The 19854-nt window shown below is 46.4% G+C and overlaps 2 protein-coding genes across 3 annotated transcripts in view; one reads left to right on the top strand and one right to left on the bottom strand.

The window, feature by feature from the left end:
- CCPG1 (cell cycle progression 1) overlaps nt 1-10612 on the top strand; it is a 436684-nt gene extending 426072 nt beyond the window's left edge. For both annotated transcript variants that reach the window (XM_085644140.1, XM_085644141.1), the window contains exon 9: nt 9825-10612. In XM_085644140.1, the coding sequence (XP_085500266.1) occupies nt 9825-10017 (193 nt within the window). In that variant the 3' untranslated portion in view covers nt 10018-10612. The remainder of the gene's footprint in view (nt 1-9824) is intronic.
- PIGB (phosphatidylinositol glycan anchor biosynthesis class B) overlaps nt 10595-19854 on the bottom strand; it is a 225461-nt gene continuing 216201 nt past the window's right edge. Inside the window, exon 12 of the mRNA XM_085644142.1 lies at nt 10595-11013. Within this exon, the coding sequence (XP_085500268.1) occupies nt 10891-11013 (123 nt within the window). The 3' untranslated portion in view covers nt 10595-10890. The remainder of the gene's footprint in view (nt 11014-19854) is intronic.

Consider the following 19854-nt stretch of genomic DNA (forward strand, 5'->3'; position numbering starts at 1 on the left):
AAGAGCAGAACTGAAAAATCCCCATCGATGACACTACCGTCGACGACAGTCACTGGGTCGTTGTCGGCGACAAGTTACATGATTACGTCTTCGGCCCTGTCAACGTCTGGTACGATGATGACAGTGGCCATCTCTGGGCCCATACTGTTAACGAAGTTATCGTTGACGCCATCACCGTCGACGTCCGCCCCATCTGTGCAGTCGGTGTGGGTTACAGTGACGAAGCTGATGAAGATACCATCGATGTCCTCAACGTCACTACTGTCGCAGACACCGTCGACAACAGGTCAGTCAACGACACAGTCGATGAGGTCATTGCCGGTTGTGATTCAGTCTTCGACGATTACACCATTGGCGAGGATACCGTAGAAGACCGGGTTTTCATCGCCGGTCGCCAGGAGTCTGTCGACACCACCATTGACGTTGATTAAGGTGACGAAGAAATATTTTCATCCTGAGATGTCCGCTTTCAGTAAGACCACCCCTTTGCCTCCTTCACACCGTTTGCATCTTCAGGAGTCGGACGAAGATGATGAGGAAGATGATGGAATATACGGAGTGGTGCATAGTCCTTCGGGGTTGCACGTTGAGTGCCAGGACGAGGACTAAAAGGACCAGCAATACTACCAGGCATATCTGGCACCGCCACATCATTATCATAACTATGAATATTATGAACCTTGCCCTAGAGAGATGGCTCACCTGCCGCCAACTTTGATTCAAGACCTTCAAGCTATGCTGGAAGACTAAAGACAAAGATTACCATCTCAAGATGTTCCCAAGGAGCCGCTGGTGCAACCACAGGCCCATGAGAAACCAAGTTCGGCAGCAACACCTACAGTGACATGACCTTTTACGCAAAAGCCTGATCCGGTCAACCCTTCCCCCTCGGATGAGGAGAGAAGGCAGCGAAATTCCAGACCCAAAGGCTTTAGACCCTTGGGATGACTAAATCATTCCCACTTACCCTCTCCGTCACACCATCCAGCGGAATCCCTGCTAGAACACTTAGGGGGTTTCCACAACTTAATGAAAAGGGCTTCTAATACACTCCATCTCCCCATGGATGTTACACATACAGACTGCTTCCTGTATGGCGTTAAAGAGGAAGCTAAAAAATCAATGCGCACAATTCCAATAATAGACTACATCTGGCAAGAGGGGATAAAGATAATGATGACCCCGCCGACGGTACCACCAGTGCTCTCTCGCATAGAGAACAAGCATTGAAAATGCAATAGGTCTCGCATTTGATTAAGTTAAAGCCATTTGCTTTGCTAATGGTATTGTATAGCAAAGCAAATGGCTTTAACGTAATCAAAGGCGAGACCTATTGCATTTTTAATGCTTGTTGTATTATCCCTTGGTACCCAGACCCCGGGGTGTCAGTAATGCTTACCAAGGGGGCCTGCGACTGTTTAGAAACGTTATTAGCAGATTGAGAAAGTATATCATATATATAAATATATATATATATATAATAAAACTCAAAACTGAATAATTTACAATGCTCTGTAAATGAAGGAATTTGAAATCGAAGCTAAAAATGCAGTTGGTATTCCTATTTGGTTTGGTGGGAGTAGCACAAGTACAGCAAAACAGAACCTAGCACAGATGACTGAGGACCACAGCTGAAGTAGCACTGATATGTTCTGACAGAAAGAGGGCGTGCATTAAGAGCAAAAAAGACACAGTGATTTGCTAGAATCCACCATATTGCTTCGTCTTTTACAAATGCAGCTTCATTTTAAAAAGGCCCAACATTCCCGTTAAAATGAAAAATGTGATTTTCACATATGTATTGTTTGCACATTAAACAAAATATATAATTTGTGGTTTTGTTTTAGATGTTCTGTTTTCTGTCTATTTGTGTACTGTTCTGAGGTTTAAATCGTAGAAACTGCAAAATCGGGGGTCCTTGGCTTCCAGTAGTGATTTAGTGGGGAGTCCGCAGAAATTACAAGATTAAGAAACACTTCTCTAAACAGTCAGGGTGTTGGTGCCAGGCCTGACTGGAAACCAGTATCAGCCATGGAAAAAGATTTTTTTTTTTTAACCAGTGCCATCCTGCAGGAGGAAAGGTCATGGGGTCTTTCAAGATTGGGTCATGGCAGCCCCAGCTGTGAAAGAGGTCTCGGACCAACAGCCCACCAGGGAAAGGACAGAGTGGCAGAATGGCGCGTCCAGCCCTGGATGCTGCAATCATAAATCCAACAAGCTTTGAATATTTAAATACCACCTGCTCAAATATTAGTGCACTCAAATAGCACTGCAACAAGACAAATACCGATGGTGGGCGGGGGAGCAGTCTTGTCAGCTGCACCTGTGTGCAACCACACCCTTGGCAGCGTGTCTGCTTATTTGGGTCAGCCTGGGAGAACAGCAAGTGCTGGGTGGCTCCGACTCCGAAATACCCAAGAAACAACAATATATAATCACATTTGGCCGGTGCACCAGACCTGAAAACCACAAACAACTTTGGGGTGTGAGGTGTAGGCAAGAGGAAATGTGCCATCTTGTGTTGTTAGTAGTGCAAATGTTTACCCTTCCCACTGGACACATCCCTGTGGATAGGCACTTCTTAGAAACAAGCAGGTACTCTGTTACAGGGTACCTGCACTTATATTTTTCCTTTTCAAGCACTGCTCGGAGGTGCCTCTCTACAGGCAAAACACCAGGCAAGTGACACTCAACAACAAAATGAGCACCCAGCTCCGACTCAAAGCTCTGATGCAACAGGACAAAGCAACCATGCCAGACAGATGTTACCTCTTGGAATGCAAAGTGGAGGTGCTGTAAGGCAGCCCTGTCAAGAAGTGCTGAACAGCATACCTGCTGAGAAGTGCTGGTACTGTCCCATTAAAAGTGCAGTAGCGAAGCTGGAACCTACTAGTACCGTCTCGTTTAAAGGGTAGAATGACCTGCTGAGAAGTTCAGCTACTGTCCCATTAAAGGTACAGTAGAGACCTACTAGTAATGCTTCATTTAAAGGGTAGAAGCTGTGCTGAGAAGTGCTGGTACTGCCCCATTAAACGTGCAGTAACCCCACTGAGACCTACTTGCATGGTCTCATTAAATAAAAGTATAGTAGCCCTAATGAGAAGTGCTGGTACTGTTCCATTAAAAGTGCTGTCCCTCCCCCGCCCCCCAAAAAAAACATTTTACTAATATTTCATTACAAGGATAGAAGTAGTGCTGAGAAATACTGGTACTGTCCCATTAAAAGTATAAAAGCCCTGCTGAGAAGTGCTGGTACTGTACCATTAAAACCAGGGCAGACCCGCTGAGACACTCCAGACGGTCCCATTAAATGAACAGCGTGGGTGCTAAATACACTGACCAGATGAGCAGTGCTGGTTCTGTCCCATACATTAATAATATACATACTGCCCGTGCTTGCTTTGTTACATTATATGTACAGCAGCGTTATTGAGAAGAGACACTACTGTCCCATCAAACGTATAGCGGCCCTATGGGAAGCAACACCACAACCCCTTTAAAGGACAGGGGCTCTGCCAGGAACCGCTGCTACTGTCCCACTGAAAGTATAGCAACCCTGCTGGGAAGAAACACTACTATCCCATTAAATGCACAGCAGCCCTGCCGGCAGCGCTTGAAATGGCAGAATAGAAGTGCAGGTACTCTGTGACAGAGTACCTGCATGTTGATGAGAAGTGCTGATACTCTCCAATTAAAAGTATTACGGTTTTCTTGAGAAGTGCTGGTACTCTCCCTCTCAAAATAAAAAAGTTCCGTTACTCGGTCCCGGACAGTACCGGCCCATTTAAACCACTGCCTGCCGGAAAGAGACACTGCAGTCCCATTAAAAGGACAGCAGCTCTGCCAGGAACAGCTGCTACTGCCCCTCTAAGAGCACATCAGCCTTACCTAGAACAGCTGCTACTGTCCCAATAGTAGGACAGCAGCTCTGCTGGGAAGCAGCACATGCACTGCACTTTAAGAAGCATACAAACTCTGTGTGGACGTGTGGGCACTGTCCTGTTGAGAGTGTGTATGCTACTGAGACTGAGAAGTGCCTGGACCCTCACATCAAAAGTGCAACAGGCCTGCAGAGTAGTACGTATGCCGTCTCCTCACGAGTATAACAGCCCTGCTGGCGAGAATCGACCCCGACCCGTGGGGTAGGAACCGACCCCTGGTGGGTGGGACCCAACCCGTGTTAGTAGTCAGAGCACAGCTGCCTGCTGCAATGTGCCAGCACTTGTCTCTTACAATGTAGCTGTATCTCTCCTGCTCAGACATAAGAGTATTCTTCCGTGTGGCAGCCCTGCTGTGAAATGTTGAAAACTGCCACATTCAAAGCCCAGCAGCAGTAAACGCAGTTACGGTGATATTTCAATAAGGCAGTGTAAAGTATAGGATACGGCAGGTCCTGGCGCCACTGCAACTACCTGCTGCGCCCTGCAAACAGCTGTGACTAAATCTTAAGAAGGTACGCATTTTATTTGCATTTACAAACAGCACTGACGCATAGACTAAGGCTAGTCCCCTCTCCATACCATCTGCCCCGAAAGTGCCCGTACCTCGCATGTAGGCGCACTTGCTCTCGTCCAGCTGGCTGGATGATGACGCCACCTGGTGCCGCGGGGACGGGGTGCTTGCTGGTGCCCAGGTCAGAGCTGTCAGTGGCCGGTGTTGGTTGTTCAGGGAAGGGACTCTGGCGCGGATGCTGCTCCCAGCTCCTCTTGAGAGAGCAGCGCTTCGACCACCAGGAGCAGGGTGCTTTTTGGTAACTGTCTCTGGCAACATTTTCGCTGGTTAAACTCTGGAGACCCTGCTCTGCAGTTCGTCATTAGCATTACAAGGAGGCATACTGTGGAGGAATATGGCGCCACACCTGCGCCTCGAGCTTCCTGACACCCATGCACTGACAAGCGCAACTCTGGGAAGTTTGCTTTTGGGTGGGGGTAAGGGAAGGGAGGAGCGGGCACAATTGCCAATGAGGAGCCAGCTTATAGCATACCCGCTTAACGGCTGATGTGAAGACTTTTCTTATCTGCTTGTTAAATAAACTAGCAGATAAGAAAAGTCTTCACGACAGCCATTAATCAGGCGAGCCAGTTCGGGTGGGCCGGACCAAAAAGCCAAAGGGAGGCAACGAAAAACACTCCTTTCCAATCGGAAGCCAGCGTTTACCATAAACGCTGACGCTACCCAATGGAAATGAGGGGCGGAGCTAGAGTCCCCTTATCAAAATAGACTTGTTGACTATAGCTCTCGCATGCGAGGAGCGCATGTGCGCTCCAACGCCAGGCGGGACCTAAAAAGTACAGTGCCCCAGAGAATTCGCCTTCCTGTCTGACAGGCCACCGTAAGCTGGATTCTGTTATTTCGCAGGTGGCACAAAGGAGATCTAAGATCACAGCCACCCCGATCTTAACTCCTCCGGACAAAGAAGGATGTTAGATAGACATCATAGAGAATCGTTTCTCCACCATGGCTGCAACTACCATCAAAGCGGCCAACACTTTGACTATCATTGGCTGCTACGGTAGACAAATGCGGTCGGATACGGCCTGTTTATTAGATCTCGTTCCCGAGGACAGGAAGCTAGAAAGATCCTCTTAGGAGAGCTGGCAGCCTCGGAGACAATCAACTTTTCTTTGGACATAGCCAGCACATGGGTTCCCCCCAACTGGCAAGTGAAGCAGTCTTAAGGCACCATGGGTGGTTGAAAGCAACCACATTTACACCGGAGGTCCAGTCAAAGGTTCTGGATATGGCATTTAATGGCGACTCATTGTTTGGCAAACATATAGATGAGGCGCTTCTATCCATCAAAAAGGGCATGGATACAGTGAAATTCTTAGGTTCCCTCCAATACAGGAAAGTAGCATTCAGGAGGGCAAAAGGATGTGGTTTTACCGCTTACAAAGTAAACTTCCAGAGGGTACAACAATACCAGCCCTATCTGCCACAATATAGGCAATCCTATCAACCTGCTGCCTACCGTCAGCTGGCCACGGCTGGTTTCTCTCGCCAAGGGGGCCGTCAGAGAACATCAACCCAAGGCAGGGACAATGCAAGAAACCAATGATCTCACCAGGGTACCACTTCACCCTCTTTTTCCGCTCCTGTGGGTGCAAAGATATACAGTTTCTTCTGGCAATGGGAGAGTGTAACATTGGTCCGTTGGGTGCTGGATGTGATTGCCTTCGGTCACACGCTGGAGTTCGTACAAAAACCTCCAACTACGCCACCCAGGGTAGCCCCTCGCCTTCACTTATTGCAGAGAGAAGCAAAAGTTAAGCTCGCAAAAGGAGCCATTGAGAAGGTTCCAACTCTGCAAAGATGGCAAGGTTTCTTCTCCTGTTTCTTCTTGTTTATGAAGAAGTCAGGGGTATGGAGACCAATTTTGGATCTCAGAAAGTTAAACAAGTTCCAGAGGAAACAAACTTTCAGGATGGTAACTCTGACCGAGATCTTATGACGTCCCAAAAAAGGGAGACTTCATGACCTCTCACAATCTGGAAGACACATACTTCCACATCCCCATTCATCGGAAGCATCGAAAATCCCTCAGATTTACGGTGGCTGGTACCCACTACCAATTCAAAGTTCTTCAGTTCGGCCTCAAGTCGGCACCCAGGATATTTACAAAGTGCCTCGCGCCGGTGGGCGCAGCCCTACACTCAAGGTCTCCAAGTATTCCCGTACTTGGATGACTGGCTGTTAAATGCACCACCAACAAAGCAAGCAACAAAGGACACGAATGCATGTCTTCGGCTGTTCAGCAAACTGGGGTTGACTGAGAACAAATGAAGAATTTGCTATGTTCACTATCGAGTAATTCCATTCCTGGGAGCAAGATTGGACACAATCTAATGCAAAGCATTCTTGTAGAAAGAAAAGCAAGCTCATCTACGGCACTTGGCTATAGCCATATGAAGAAAAATGTCAGATTCAGTAAGGAAGTATAATTCGCTCCTAGGGATGTGTTCATCAGCGATAGACCTAGTTCCCTTGGCAAGACTCAAAATGCAACCTCTCCAAGAAGAACTGCAAACGCAATGGCTTCAAATGACAGGATCTTTCGAGAATATGATTCAGGTTACTCAAGCCATGAAGATAGCAATGTTATGGTGGTACCACACCCCAAACCTTTCAAAGGGACTTGCGTTCTTGCAAGACATACCAGACTACAGCCTGACAACGGTTGCCTCCATGGAAGGCTGGGGAGGTCATTTGCTTGACCTCCACATTCAAGGCAAATAGTCCACTTCTCAAAAACAAAGTCATATCAACAGACTAGAGCTGAAGGCTGTATTCCTGTCTCAACAGGCTTTCCTGCAGAGAACAGCAGGTGCTTCGGTACTGGTCCGCACGGACAACACGACCAGTATGTTCTACATAATCAAACAGAGAGGGACCAAATTGTTCACGCTTTCTCTGGAAGCACAAGAATTGTGGACCTGGGCGACGGAGCACAGGATTTTTCTCAGAGCCGAGCATATTCCAGGTTTACACAACACAGTTGCCACAAATGGGAACTCAACCAATTCCAGCTAGATGGAGTATTCGCACTATGGGGAAAGACAACTCTGGACCTGTTTGCCACAAACATCAACACAAAATGCTGATCCTATGCCAGCAGGTTCCCCCGTCCAGTGGTCTCTGGGCAATGCCCTTTCGATGCAATGGTCAGGGATATATGCCAATGCCTTTCCCCTCATCCCGTTGATTCCTAGAGTACTGACCAAAATGAAGCGAGAATGATGTCGCCTGATTCTCATTGCACCCAGGTGGCCCAGACATCATTGGTTCCTGGAACTTCTTCACCTTGCAGAAGCTGGACCCTTACGTCTGCAGCTGTTTCCTCCTCTCCTGTCCAGGGACAACGGTCACGTGCACCATCCGAATCTGGAGTTCCTGCACTTACATGCTTGGCTCCTGAATTCTTAGAGTTTAGAAACATGGATATTTCACAGGAGTGTAGAAATCTAAAGGACAGCACCAACAAGACGTACAAAATGAAATGGAAAAGGTTCTGTTTTTGGTGCCAGCGAAATGCTCTACATCCGTTTCAAGTCTCCCCTCAACAGATCTTACCTTATCTTTTCTCCTTGAAAAGTCTGGCTTAGCTTTCGCTTCAGTTAAGATGCATTTGGCTTCCATCGCTGTAGAAGACCTTCTAGTGCCTTTTCTCTTTGTGCCTCCAGCCTAATCAATTTATAAAGCAGCTTTTCCGTACTTTCCCTCCAGTGCGAGCACCTCCACCGGAATGGAACCTCAACGTAGTCCTTGCACAACTTATGAAAAGATCATTTGAACCCCTTCATAAATCTGAGCTGAAATTCTTAACTTGGAAACTTGCCCTCCTGCTTGCCCTCACCTTAGTCCGGAGGGTAAGCGAAATATTGGCGTTCACCTTTAAGAAACCATTCCTAATATTTAAGGAGGACACTGTGATCCTGAGGACTAATCCTACTTTTTTTTCCTTAAGTACCATCACAATTCCATCTCAATGAGCAGGTAATACTCCAATCCTTTTTTTCATAACCATGAACACCTGCAGAGCAAGCCCTGCATACGCTGGATGTCAAACGTTGCCTTTAATTCTATCTTCACAGAACGAAGGACATTTGAAAGGCTGATCAATTAAGGGCAGAGAAGGGACTGCAATAACCAAAGCAACTATCGCATAATGGATATCGGCAGTAATACAGTTGTCATGTCAACGCCAACAAACCTTTGGAAAGGACAATAAAGGCTCACTCCACCAGGGCTGTCGCTACTTCAGCGGCCCTCTTGGCAGGAGTTTCACTGGAGAAGATCTGTTGTGCTGCAACCAGGACCACTCAGACCTTCACGCAGCACTACTGCCGGGAGTCCTCACAGGATGCAGATGCAGCCGTTGGACAGGCAGTGCTTTGCCATCTCTTCCAGTAAGGTAAGCCGCTTTCCGGCCTTTGGAAATAGTATTTTGCTCTTTTGGTAATTTCAAATACTGACATGTATTGGAAGATGTACAGCATAACTAAAGAATACTACTAGCTAAGCTCTTGTTTCTTTTTCCTGTCCAGTTGCAAATGCTGTGTATATGGAAAGGCTAGTATATAAAGCATAATCTACCTTTCTGTTAAGAGCATATTTTGTACATTGCACACCTCTAGCCCTCAGAAGTTTTTTTTGTCAGGTTACCTCAAAAGTTTTTTAGGTTTGCTAAGTGATAGACGTTACCCACCATCCACAACAGACAAATTAAGATTGGATGAGACTGCTTGCTACTCTGATTCAGGCATGTGAATCTATGAAAGATACCCCAATACTGGAAAATAAAATAATTTACTTACCTGAAACTGCCATTATCCAATATTGGTATCTTTCATAGATTCACATGCACCCACCCTTCTCCCTTGTTTCCATTTTATTCATTAAGACACTCACTCCTCACTTGTGCTGGGAAAATCTGAGAAAAACTGCCTCTGCTGGGATGGTTCTAGAGGGTGCCAGCAGCTGATTGGCTGCATTTAACATGTAGTCCTTTTTTAAAAAGGACATAGATAGGCTATGTTAGACATGGCCTATGGCATTATTTAAATACTGCTTGATTATGGTACCGTATGACTCCCATCTCGATGACGGGGAATGATTCAGGCATGTGAATCTATAAAAGATACCAATACCGGATAACCGCAGTTACAGGTAAGTAACTTATTTTCATCACTTTACTAAGTTGGCAAATCTTATTACAGACGCGGAGCAGGAGGATGAGCATATGCAGGTTGGGCAAGCAATGTTTTGCTTACTGTTAAAACTCCCCAAATTGTTGACCCTATTTTTTTTTTTTTTAACCTCTTCAGTCAAGCAGAAGCAAGGTCGCCTTTCAAGAACACGGAAGGTCCTGTACATGAAAAACAGGGTCACAGCAAATACCATCAGCGACCTCGCAACAAAAGAGACGGGAAATGGCATAAAGATGGCCGTACAAACGTAAGACACACTGCAAACCTCGAAATAGAACTGGGGCCGTTGCCCTTTGATCCTAAATATTGAAGGACCTGTGTGCTCTACGAACAGTGATCGTGTAGGGTAAACTGGAAAATAGGTCCAAATAACTCAATGCTGTTGAATCTTTCAAGCTGCGTCTTTTCCACACATGCAAGATGTTCTGCCGTTCAAAACCTGGCTTGGGGATTTCAGAGGGTAGTTCTTGGCAGCCAAACGCTTGTTAGCTAGCACCTTCTGTAGTGGAAATGTGTATTGAAACCTGTTTTTTTGTCCATTGAAATATTTGTGTGGGTTGCAATTCGGCTGCTACGGCTCAAAGCATTCAAGCGGTACATGCACAGGGAAATCAGGCTTCATTTGATTTTGATAAGACAAGTTCCATAAAAAAATTTAAAGTAGAAATTGCTAAATGAATCTAGACCTATTTTTTCAACAGTGTGTGTGATAATGATGGACTTTTCTGCTCATGTTTTGCAATCTTGCACCTTTCTATCCTCTTATCTGTTTTGAAGAGCCTGTTGCCTTGCAAAGAAAGTTCTATGCTGCATTTCCATTGACCTGATTTCTTTATTTTTTTACGTAACTCTTATCCATTTCTGAATATTTGTGGAAAGACAATAAATTTGCCGTGGGTTAAAAATGTTTTGTTTATTTAAAAAAAAAAAATACACAATATAATATAGTAGATTGCATTTTAGCGTGAAGACAAGGTGTCCCTCGCAGTTTGAAGTCTGATGGTAGTGTCGACCTCATTGGTTTATCACTTCACAGAATGCATGTTAACCACAAAGAAATGTACTTGTTGTTTCTCCTAAAACAGAGAAAACTCTTTCATGCATCTCTTCCTGCAAGGAATCAGATAAAGCACAGAAGAACATTTTGGAAATCTCCTGCCAAGGGTGGGTGCGATCCTCATTGCTAAATCTCGGCCTTTCTTTCATACACAAATATCTGTTTTCCAATCCTGCCTTCTGGCACATGTGTATGAAATATAGTTGCAGTCCTCATATATTTGTTAGAAGCAAGAAATGACGAAATGTCCTGTGATGAGAAAAAGAAGACATCGTGTTACAGACAATTTGATTACTGCTTGCACCATTTCCTAAATGTGCTTGTGAGTTCATACGAGATGGTGTAATAATTCAATAATGCACATAAAAAAAACTGACCAAATAGCTCCCAATAACTGAACACGCTAACTGCAACGCAATATCCTTTTAAACCAAATCAATAAATAACTCCCTTACACGTGTGTGCCACAACAGAGGAACTGATCTCCTCCCGTGTCTCAGATAATTCAATAATGCACATAAAAAAACGGACCAAATAGCGCCCAATAACTGAACACGCTAACTGCAACGCAATATCCTTTTAAACCAAATCAATAAATATCACCCTTCAAAAACATAAAAAAACTTTCAGCCTATATTTCTTTCTGCTATGCAAGAGAAGAGCTATTTATTGTTAGTTAGTGGTTATCAACGCTGGTCATGTCCGCAATATACTGCTGCACAACCCTCTTCCTTTTGGTGTCTTGTAGAAAATGCAATTCTAGCCCAGCACCCATGCATTACAGTATGGGGTGCTTGGTGATGCATGTCACAGAACATGCCCCACTACTGCTTTAAAAAAAAAACGTGGTCAGATGGATTACTCCAGTATTGGAACTTTCATAGATTCCCATGCTTGAATCATTCCCCGTCGTCGAGATGGGAGTCCCTGGTATACATAAAATAGCAACAGAAACCATTACAGAAGAAGAAAACAGGCCTAGGCCCATTCTAGTTTTGTAACATATCAACCTCATTTTGTAAAAGAGACCAAATAAAATGAACAACCAATCAGATTAGCCTCACCCTGTAGAACCTTCCTGATAGAACCTCAGAGCCTCAGATTTTCTACCGCACATTCTGCAAGGGAGTCTCTACTGAGCTCTGCTCAGTTTTTTTCCTGTTCCCTTACTTCTACAGTTTTTTCACCTGTTTTTTCTTCAAGACCTGCTTGGACTTTGTGTCAAGATGTCTGATAAGGAGTAGAAAGCCCTCTTTAAAGCCTGTGCAACTTGTGCTAAGAAGAGGTTATATGTGGAGGACAAGCACGAGGATTGTATTTACTGTCTGTGCCCAGACCATAAGGCAGTAGACTGTAAAATATGCTGCACTTTTTCTACGAAGACTCTGCGAGACCGTGAGGGGCATCTCTTGACCTGGCTCCAGAAGCTCAAGTCAAGGAAGGAACCAGTCTCCAGTGACAATGATGAGGCATCCTCTGCTACATCTTCCAGAAGGCCTGTAAAGAAGGGGAAGAGCTTCTCCTTCACCTTCTGAAGAACGTCCTGTTAAGGCCTTGAAAAAGACTGCTCATAGGTCTGAAGGGCGTGGTCCTGGCGAACTCCTCACCGAGGTGTAAAGGAGAGGGAAGGACTGTCAGCAGGAGTGATATCTAAAAGGAAATCCAGCTCTGTTCCTCCATCTTCTCCTTCAGTGGCTCCAAAGACTTTCAAAAAGCCCTCATCACTCTCTTCTGAGGTAAAATCTGTGAAGAAGGTTCACTTGTCGACGATGTTGTCAACGACTCCGTCGATTAAATCATCAAAGGTACAGTCTAAATCTTCTCCTTCAATGCTAGCTCCGTCGACGGGCTCGTTGACTGTGATTTCCTAGTCTCCGGCGCTGACACTTCAGGGTTCCGCGTCGAAAACTTCAACGCCGGTGGTGGCTGTGTCGTCGTCAATGGTGTCGTCGTCGACGAGGATGTCGACGACAATGGTGACGACGGCTACCACGTCTACGATGACGACGGCTGTGGTGACGACTTCCATTTCTTCGTCGACGACTGTCTCATCGGACCTTCGACCTCGTCGACGATGGAAAAAAATGACCATTTCTGTCAGAAAACGCCAGATTACACCCAGGAGGGTGACTCCTCTACCTCCTGCACTCCTCGAAGAAGAGGGATCTGAAGAGGATGATGGACCGTTTGGCTATGCGGATAGCCCTTCTCAATTACACGTCAAGTGTCAGGCCACATACTCTGATGGGGAATACGTGGAGGAACAGCAATATGACCCTTCCTCGGATTATCAGGATGACTACCAACACGAGATGGTCTCTATGCCTTCCTCCATATTAGCGGACTTGCAGTCTATGCTTTTGGACTATAGGAGGAGATTCGCAACACAACCTCCAGCTCCAGTTGTGGTGCCAGTTACTGCTGTTACGCGTGCTCGACCTGCTACCCCTCAATTACCACTGCCTCAGCCAATGCCTGTTGCCCAGGATACACCACCTATCGTGCCTCTCATTCAGGATGACACCTCTGATGAGAACCAGGGCAACGTCACAATACAGATCCAGACACAGAGTGGGATGACTATGTCATTCCTGATCCGGCTTCTCCTTCACCAGCACCTGTTGATTCCCCCCCTGCAGACATAGGGGGTTTCCATAATTTGATGGATCAGGCCGCTAAGAGATTTGAACTGCCAATGCCTACGGTGCAGGCTGAATGCTTCTTTTATGACTTCAAGGAGCCTTACAAGAAATCCATTCGGTCTATTCCTATTGTTGGTCACGTCTAGGATGAGGGGTTGAAAGTGATGCGGAGTCCAGCCACGGTAATTCCGATACAGCCTCGCCTTGAGAAGAAATATAAGGCTCTGGACGATAGCCCAGCCTGCTTGGTCAGCCAGCCTAAACCAGACTCTGTCATCTCTCAGGCTGCCCACAGAAAGTCCAGGAATCCTTCTGCTCTCCTCACGACACCTCCAGATAAAGAGAGCAGGCGCCTCGATAACGCGGGCAAGAGATTTTCCTCCATGTCCAGCCTGTTGGTCAGGGCTGCGAACGCCTTAGCTATACTTTGTCGCTACGATCGCCAGATGTGGTGTGACCTTTCCCCCTATCTGGACCAATTGCCGGAACGTGCGAAAAAAGAAGCGAAGATTATTCTTCAAGAGGGAGAGATAACATCTGCTGAAGTCATTGACTGTGAAATGGACATTGCAACGACTGCGTTCCGCTCCCTTGCGGGCGCTGCTGTCCATCATCAAAGCTGGCTGTGGGCTACATGGCTTCGTCCTGAGGTCCAAAACAAGATCTTGGATCTTTCCTTTGATGGGGAGGCGCTCTTTTGAAAACATATTGATGATGCACAACTGGCAGCAAATAACATAGGACCGTTGGGTGCTGAAGATCATTCAATGCGGCCATATTCTGGAATTTGTCTATGCACCACCTTCCAAGCCACTCCTGCCAATGCGTCAAAACATCTCAGTTTTCTACGGTTGGAAGTCCATCAAGTGTTCCTCAAAGGAGCGATAGAACTGGTTCCTCTCTCTCAGTGGGGAGAGGGTTTCTACTCCCGGTTCTTCCTGGTCCGGAAGACTTTAGAAAAGTGGCACCCTATTCTAGATCCGAGGGAGCTCAACACCTATCTTATCAAACAAATCGTTTCGGATGGTTTCTCTGCAGGACATCCTCCGTCTTCTCAACTCGGGATTATATGGCCACATTGGATCTAGAGTAAGCATACTTTCATGTACCCATCCATCCAGCCCACAGGAGGTTTCTGCGCTTCACAGTAGCCAAGAGCCACTTTCAGTTCAAGGTTCTACCTTTCAGACTCAGGTCTGCTCCGCGGATCTTTACAAAAGTATTAGCTCCCGTAACAGATTTTCTGTGAAAACAACCGCTTCAGGTTTTCCCGTACCTGGACGACTGGTTGCTAAAGGCTTCTACCAAGCATGCGGCAGAGGAATCAGTCGCAGCATGCACACGCCTTTTCGACAGTCTCTGTCTGATTCTCTACACATTCTCTGTCCATCCAGAACAGCTCGATTCCTGGGAGCCATTCTAGGCACGTCCCTCAACAAAGCCTTTCTGACCCTAGAGAGGCAAGAAAAGCTGATGGCCATGGCCCGTCTGCTGTTAAAAAGACAGTCTCTTTCAGTTCACCTCTACAAGTCCCTCCTAGGGTCAATTTCCTCCTGCATTCCTCTAATTCCTCACTGCAGGTTGCGGATGCGCCCTCTTCAGGAGGAGATGGACTTGCAGTGGTGCCAAGTCGACGGATCATTCGAAGATGAGATCTTCATCACCACGTCCATGAGGGATGCCGCATCATGGTGGACAATATTTCTCTTCAAGATTACCCCAGCTCCTCAGATAATAACTACAGACGCCTCGCTGGAGGGCTGGGGAGCGATCTTGCAAGACCTTCATGTAAGCGGCCGTGTCTACCCCAACATAGTCTTCTACATATAAATCTGCTAGAGCTCAGAGCGATTTATCTACCTTGCAGGCTTTTCTTCCGTGGATACAGCAGTCTGCAGTTCTAGTACATACAGACAATACGACGGCCATGCATTACATAAACAAGGAAGGCGGCACCAGATCTCGTCTTTTGTCACAAGAAGCCCAGAAGATTTGGGAATGGGCTATCCAGCAGGGGATATCGCTCAAAGTGGAGCACCTTCCAGGGGTTCTCAAAGAGACGGCGGACACACCGAGTAGACTGAAATAAGTCAGCCACGAATGGGAATTGGACCAGTCCACTCTGGAACAGGTTTTTCGCCTATGGGGCAGGCCCTCCATAGACCTCTTTGCCACTCCGGAGAACAAGAAATGCCGGTTTTACGCAAGCAGACTTCACCATCCGGGATCATTGGGGAATGCGCTTTCGATGGCCTGGTCAGGCGCGTTTGTTTACGCTTTCCCCCATTCCGCTGATTCCCAGGCTTCTCAGGAAGCTCAAGGCAGAACGTTGCAAGATGATTTTGATAGCTCCTGCGTGGCCTCGACAGTTTTGGTTCACAGAGCTGCATCTCCTCTCCCTGGACCTTCCACTTCCGTTGCAGCTGATTCCTTTGCTGCTGACAATGTCCCAGGCCCAAGTCTGGCACCTGGATCCTCAATCCCTGCAATGGTCGGCATGGCTCCTGAGCACCAAGAGTTTCTTGGTTTGACCCTTTCAGCAGAATGTAGGTATGTACTTTATCAGGCACAAGCCCCAAGTACCAACAAGACTTACCGGTTCAAGTGGAAGCGTGTCTGCAATTGGTGCCACAGAGAGGGTATCAATCCTCTTTCTTCTGAACCGCATGAAGTTCATCCTTACATTCTTTCATTAGCAAAATCAGGGCTGGTCCTTCCCTCTGGTCGGCAAAGATAATTAAGCAGTTTCTCAAGGGCCTTTTCAGAGTCTTCCCTCCAGTCAAGCCTCCGCCTCCTCTTTGGCTCTTTAACTTGGTTCTCACCCAGCTCATGAAGCATCCCTTTGAACCTGTTCACCGGGCAGATTTGAAAATTTCTCTCCTGGAAAGTGGCTCTTCTGCTGTCCTTGACTAGGAGTGTAGGTGAATTGCAGGCTCTCACCATTCAGGAACCTTTTTTCCAATTTAAAAAGGGGTCAGTGATACTCCGTACTAACTCAAAGTTCATACCGAAAGTGCCTTTCATTTGAATGAGTCGGTTATACTCCAAATAAATTTCCCTCAGCCTTCTACTCCGGCAGAAAAGGCACTCCACTCACTGGACATTCAGAGGTGCTTAAAGTTCTATCTTCAACGTACTAAGGACTTCAGGAAGTCTCCTCAACTATTTGTATCTTTCAGTGCCCCTCGTAAGGGGTTTCCCCTTTCCAAACAGGGGAATGCTCGTTGGATTACCAGCGCCATCCAGTAGTCACAGCGGGCAAGCTCCTTGAGGGTCGTGTCCGTGATCACTCCACGAGAGCGATTTCTTCGTTGAGAGCCCTCTTTGCCGGAGTTCCTATCCGGGAGATCTGCAGGGCAGCAACCTCGAGCAGTACTCATACGTTTACAAGACATTACTGCCTGGAATCTTCAACGCAGAGTGACACGGCTGTGGGCCAGGCAGTCCTGAGGAACCTCTTTCATTGAGTGGTGAGCTTTCCCTTTCTACCCTCCTTCTGTTTTTTCTACTTATCCTCTTTGCACATTTTTTAAGTCTATAATGTGTTTATTTTTCCATTGACTTTGATGTTAATGCTTATATTGATATAAGGAATCACAGTTCAAAACGTGCTCATACCTGCTAGCTACTCTGATTCAAGCATATGAATCTATGAAAAGTTCCAATACTGGAGTAAGAAAACAAGTTACTTACCTGTAACTTTGATTCTCCAGTATTGGAAGCTTTCATAGATTCCCATGCGACACTACCCCCCCCCCCCCCCCCCCCCCCCCCCCCCTCTGGGAAAGCTCAGACTTCAGCTGTTTAAGTTTTTCTTTTACATTACGGCTACGAACATCTGAGGTTCTCTCAGGAAGGTTCTACAGGGTGAGGCTAACCTGATTGGTTATTCATTTTATTTGGTCTCTTTTACAAAAAGAGGTGGATATGTTACAAAACTAGAATGGGCCTAGGCCTGGTTTCTTCTTTTGTAATGGTTTTTGTCGCTATTTTATGTATACTGGGGACTCCCATCTCGACGACGGGGAATGATTCAAGCTTGAGAATCTATGAAAGTTTCCAATACTGGAGAACCCAAGTTACAGGTAAGTAACTTGTTTTCATCTCGTTATCAAAGGCACTCCCCTCTAAATCCCCCTGACAACTTTTGATTCACCTTCTAATGTGAATGAAGCTATTATCAAGACTTACAAAAAAGCTTTGAAGAGGTGGCTGTTAGCAAAAGTATGATCAAACAAATTAGATAAAATAAGTCACCCCATCTCATCTGATGGCCACAAAGAAACCGACTTCAAAATCCTTAATTGGAGCAATTTAACCTTGAATAAACAGAAAAGTGGAATCATTGATTTTTTTTTTTTTTACTTATTTATTTTCAGTGTTCACATAAAAAGGAATAGAAAATTAATGTTTGTGACATCTGTTGATATACATGCTGTGCATACTCCTGTCATCTTGTGTTCGGCTCAAAGGGTGAAAGTTGTTTTTCTTCAAAGAAGTCTTAGTCATGCGGTACCGTGACTCAACCTATTGTTGGTAATGGGCAATGGCTATATTGTTAAATTGTTTTTTCTTTGTTGTTGGGTTCAAATGTGTCTTTTCGAACTCTGTTTTGATGCCACCTGGTGTTATTGCTGGGGCCACTCGGATCTTTTCCTCATTGGAAGAGTAACAATCGCGCTGTCAGATTTCTCCTACTGTATTTTCCCTTCAACACCCTCAGATCAAACACTTTCTTCGAGGGGCCTCATGTACGCCATCTTTAACCCATGAGAATGGTCTCAGGTTAAAAAGGACTCCATTCCGTTTTTGCCCCAAGTGTCCATCTAAGTTTCAGAGGACAGACCTCTATCTAGTCTAACCTCTACTTGTCTCCAGACCATTGAGAAGACCCTTTGGATCAGACTAACTTGTCACAGTGCCTCAGCGACACACCGACAGCAGGAGGACACCCCTGACCTCTTTGGGGACAGAGACATGAGGACGAGCAGCAGACTGCCAGTGGTGAACTTGTGGAGCTCTCAATGATTGAGAGTTGTGTCTCCGATGTGGAGCAGGAAGTGCCCCAGCCAGCACAATGACAGACCAAGGTGGTCGCAGTGAGTACCAACACCCACCACACAACTCGTTGTCAAACATTGACCTCCTCTGGAGGTCTGAGCCTCGAGTTCCCAAAGTACTCATTGAGGCTACTGGGTACTACTGCTGCAAAGCCACAGTCGCCAATGAGTGGAGAGTTAAAACCCGAAGTACGCCCATACTTCGGTGCCAAAGTTCGCCTCCAAGCCTCACCCTTCCACCTCGGCAGCTGCACTGGCCCCAAGAACAGCCCAAAAACGGTTTCTGTACCGAGGAAACCCATTTCCGAGCTGCGGTTGCCAGACTCCAAATCAACCTGGACACAGCATGGGCCTCATAAACCATCAGCTACGAGGAAGGTGCCATCCATGCCCACATCCTCTGCTGCTTCAGAGGACTTTGAGCGCCTACATGAGGAAGTAGATGCCAGACAGCATCAAATGTGCATACAGCCTGGCACTGATCGGATCCTTGCTACGTCTCCAGACAAGCTTAAAGACCTGGCACTTCTTAAAAGGAAACTAACTTTCAAGGAGGCACTTGGCTATCCTTCGGAGATTGGCACGGCTGGGAATTGTGTTGTTGCCTAGTCTGCCACACATTAGTAGATTGCTAATTCATTGGGCCTGCTCTTTCGCTATGACCGTGCCAACTAGGAAAAAATAGAGATATGGTTCAGCATCTTCCTGAGCAACACAAAAAACGTGGGCAGGATTTGGTGGCAGAAGGGAAAATGTATTCTAACACCAACTTCAGGTGTGCCTAAGATGCAGCGGACATGGCTGCGCGTGTAATCAATACCAGTTTCCTTCTCTGCAGACATCCATGGCTGCATGTGTTTGGCTTTAAACTGGGGGTTCAATATCATCTCCTCAACTTGCCTTTTGATGGAGAACACCTTTTAGCCGAACATAGTTGATGAGATGGTGAAGAAAATGAAAAAGGACACAGACACAGCCAAAGTCATGTGTGCTCTGCAAACACCTGCTACCGCGAACCCTCTCACCACATCGTGGTGAGGCAAAAACCACAGCCGCTGAGGCTTCTACATGCTACCCAAGGCAGCAACCACCAACACAGGGTTACTATCAGGGAGGATAAAGAGGCAACAATAGTAGAGGTAGAGTTAAAGAAGCAGGCTCCAAATGACTCCCTCACCCTTTCCCCTGACCATCCATCACCTGTTGGGGAAAGATTACAAGGGTTTCTGCCCCGCTGAACAGAGATCAGCTTGGATCAGTGGGTTCTAGATATTATAGCAGGTATTGCCTAGAACTCCCACAAACATTCCTCTCCGCACACACAGGCTCTCTCTCTAGAACTACAGCACCTCTTCCAAGAGGAGATGCATGCATTACTCAGCAGAGGG

Source organism: Triturus cristatus, chromosome 3_1, assembly GCF_964204655.1.
Source record: "Triturus cristatus chromosome 3_1, aTriCri1.1, whole genome shotgun sequence".
NCBI lineage: Eukaryota > Metazoa > Chordata > Amphibia > Caudata > Salamandridae > Triturus > Triturus cristatus.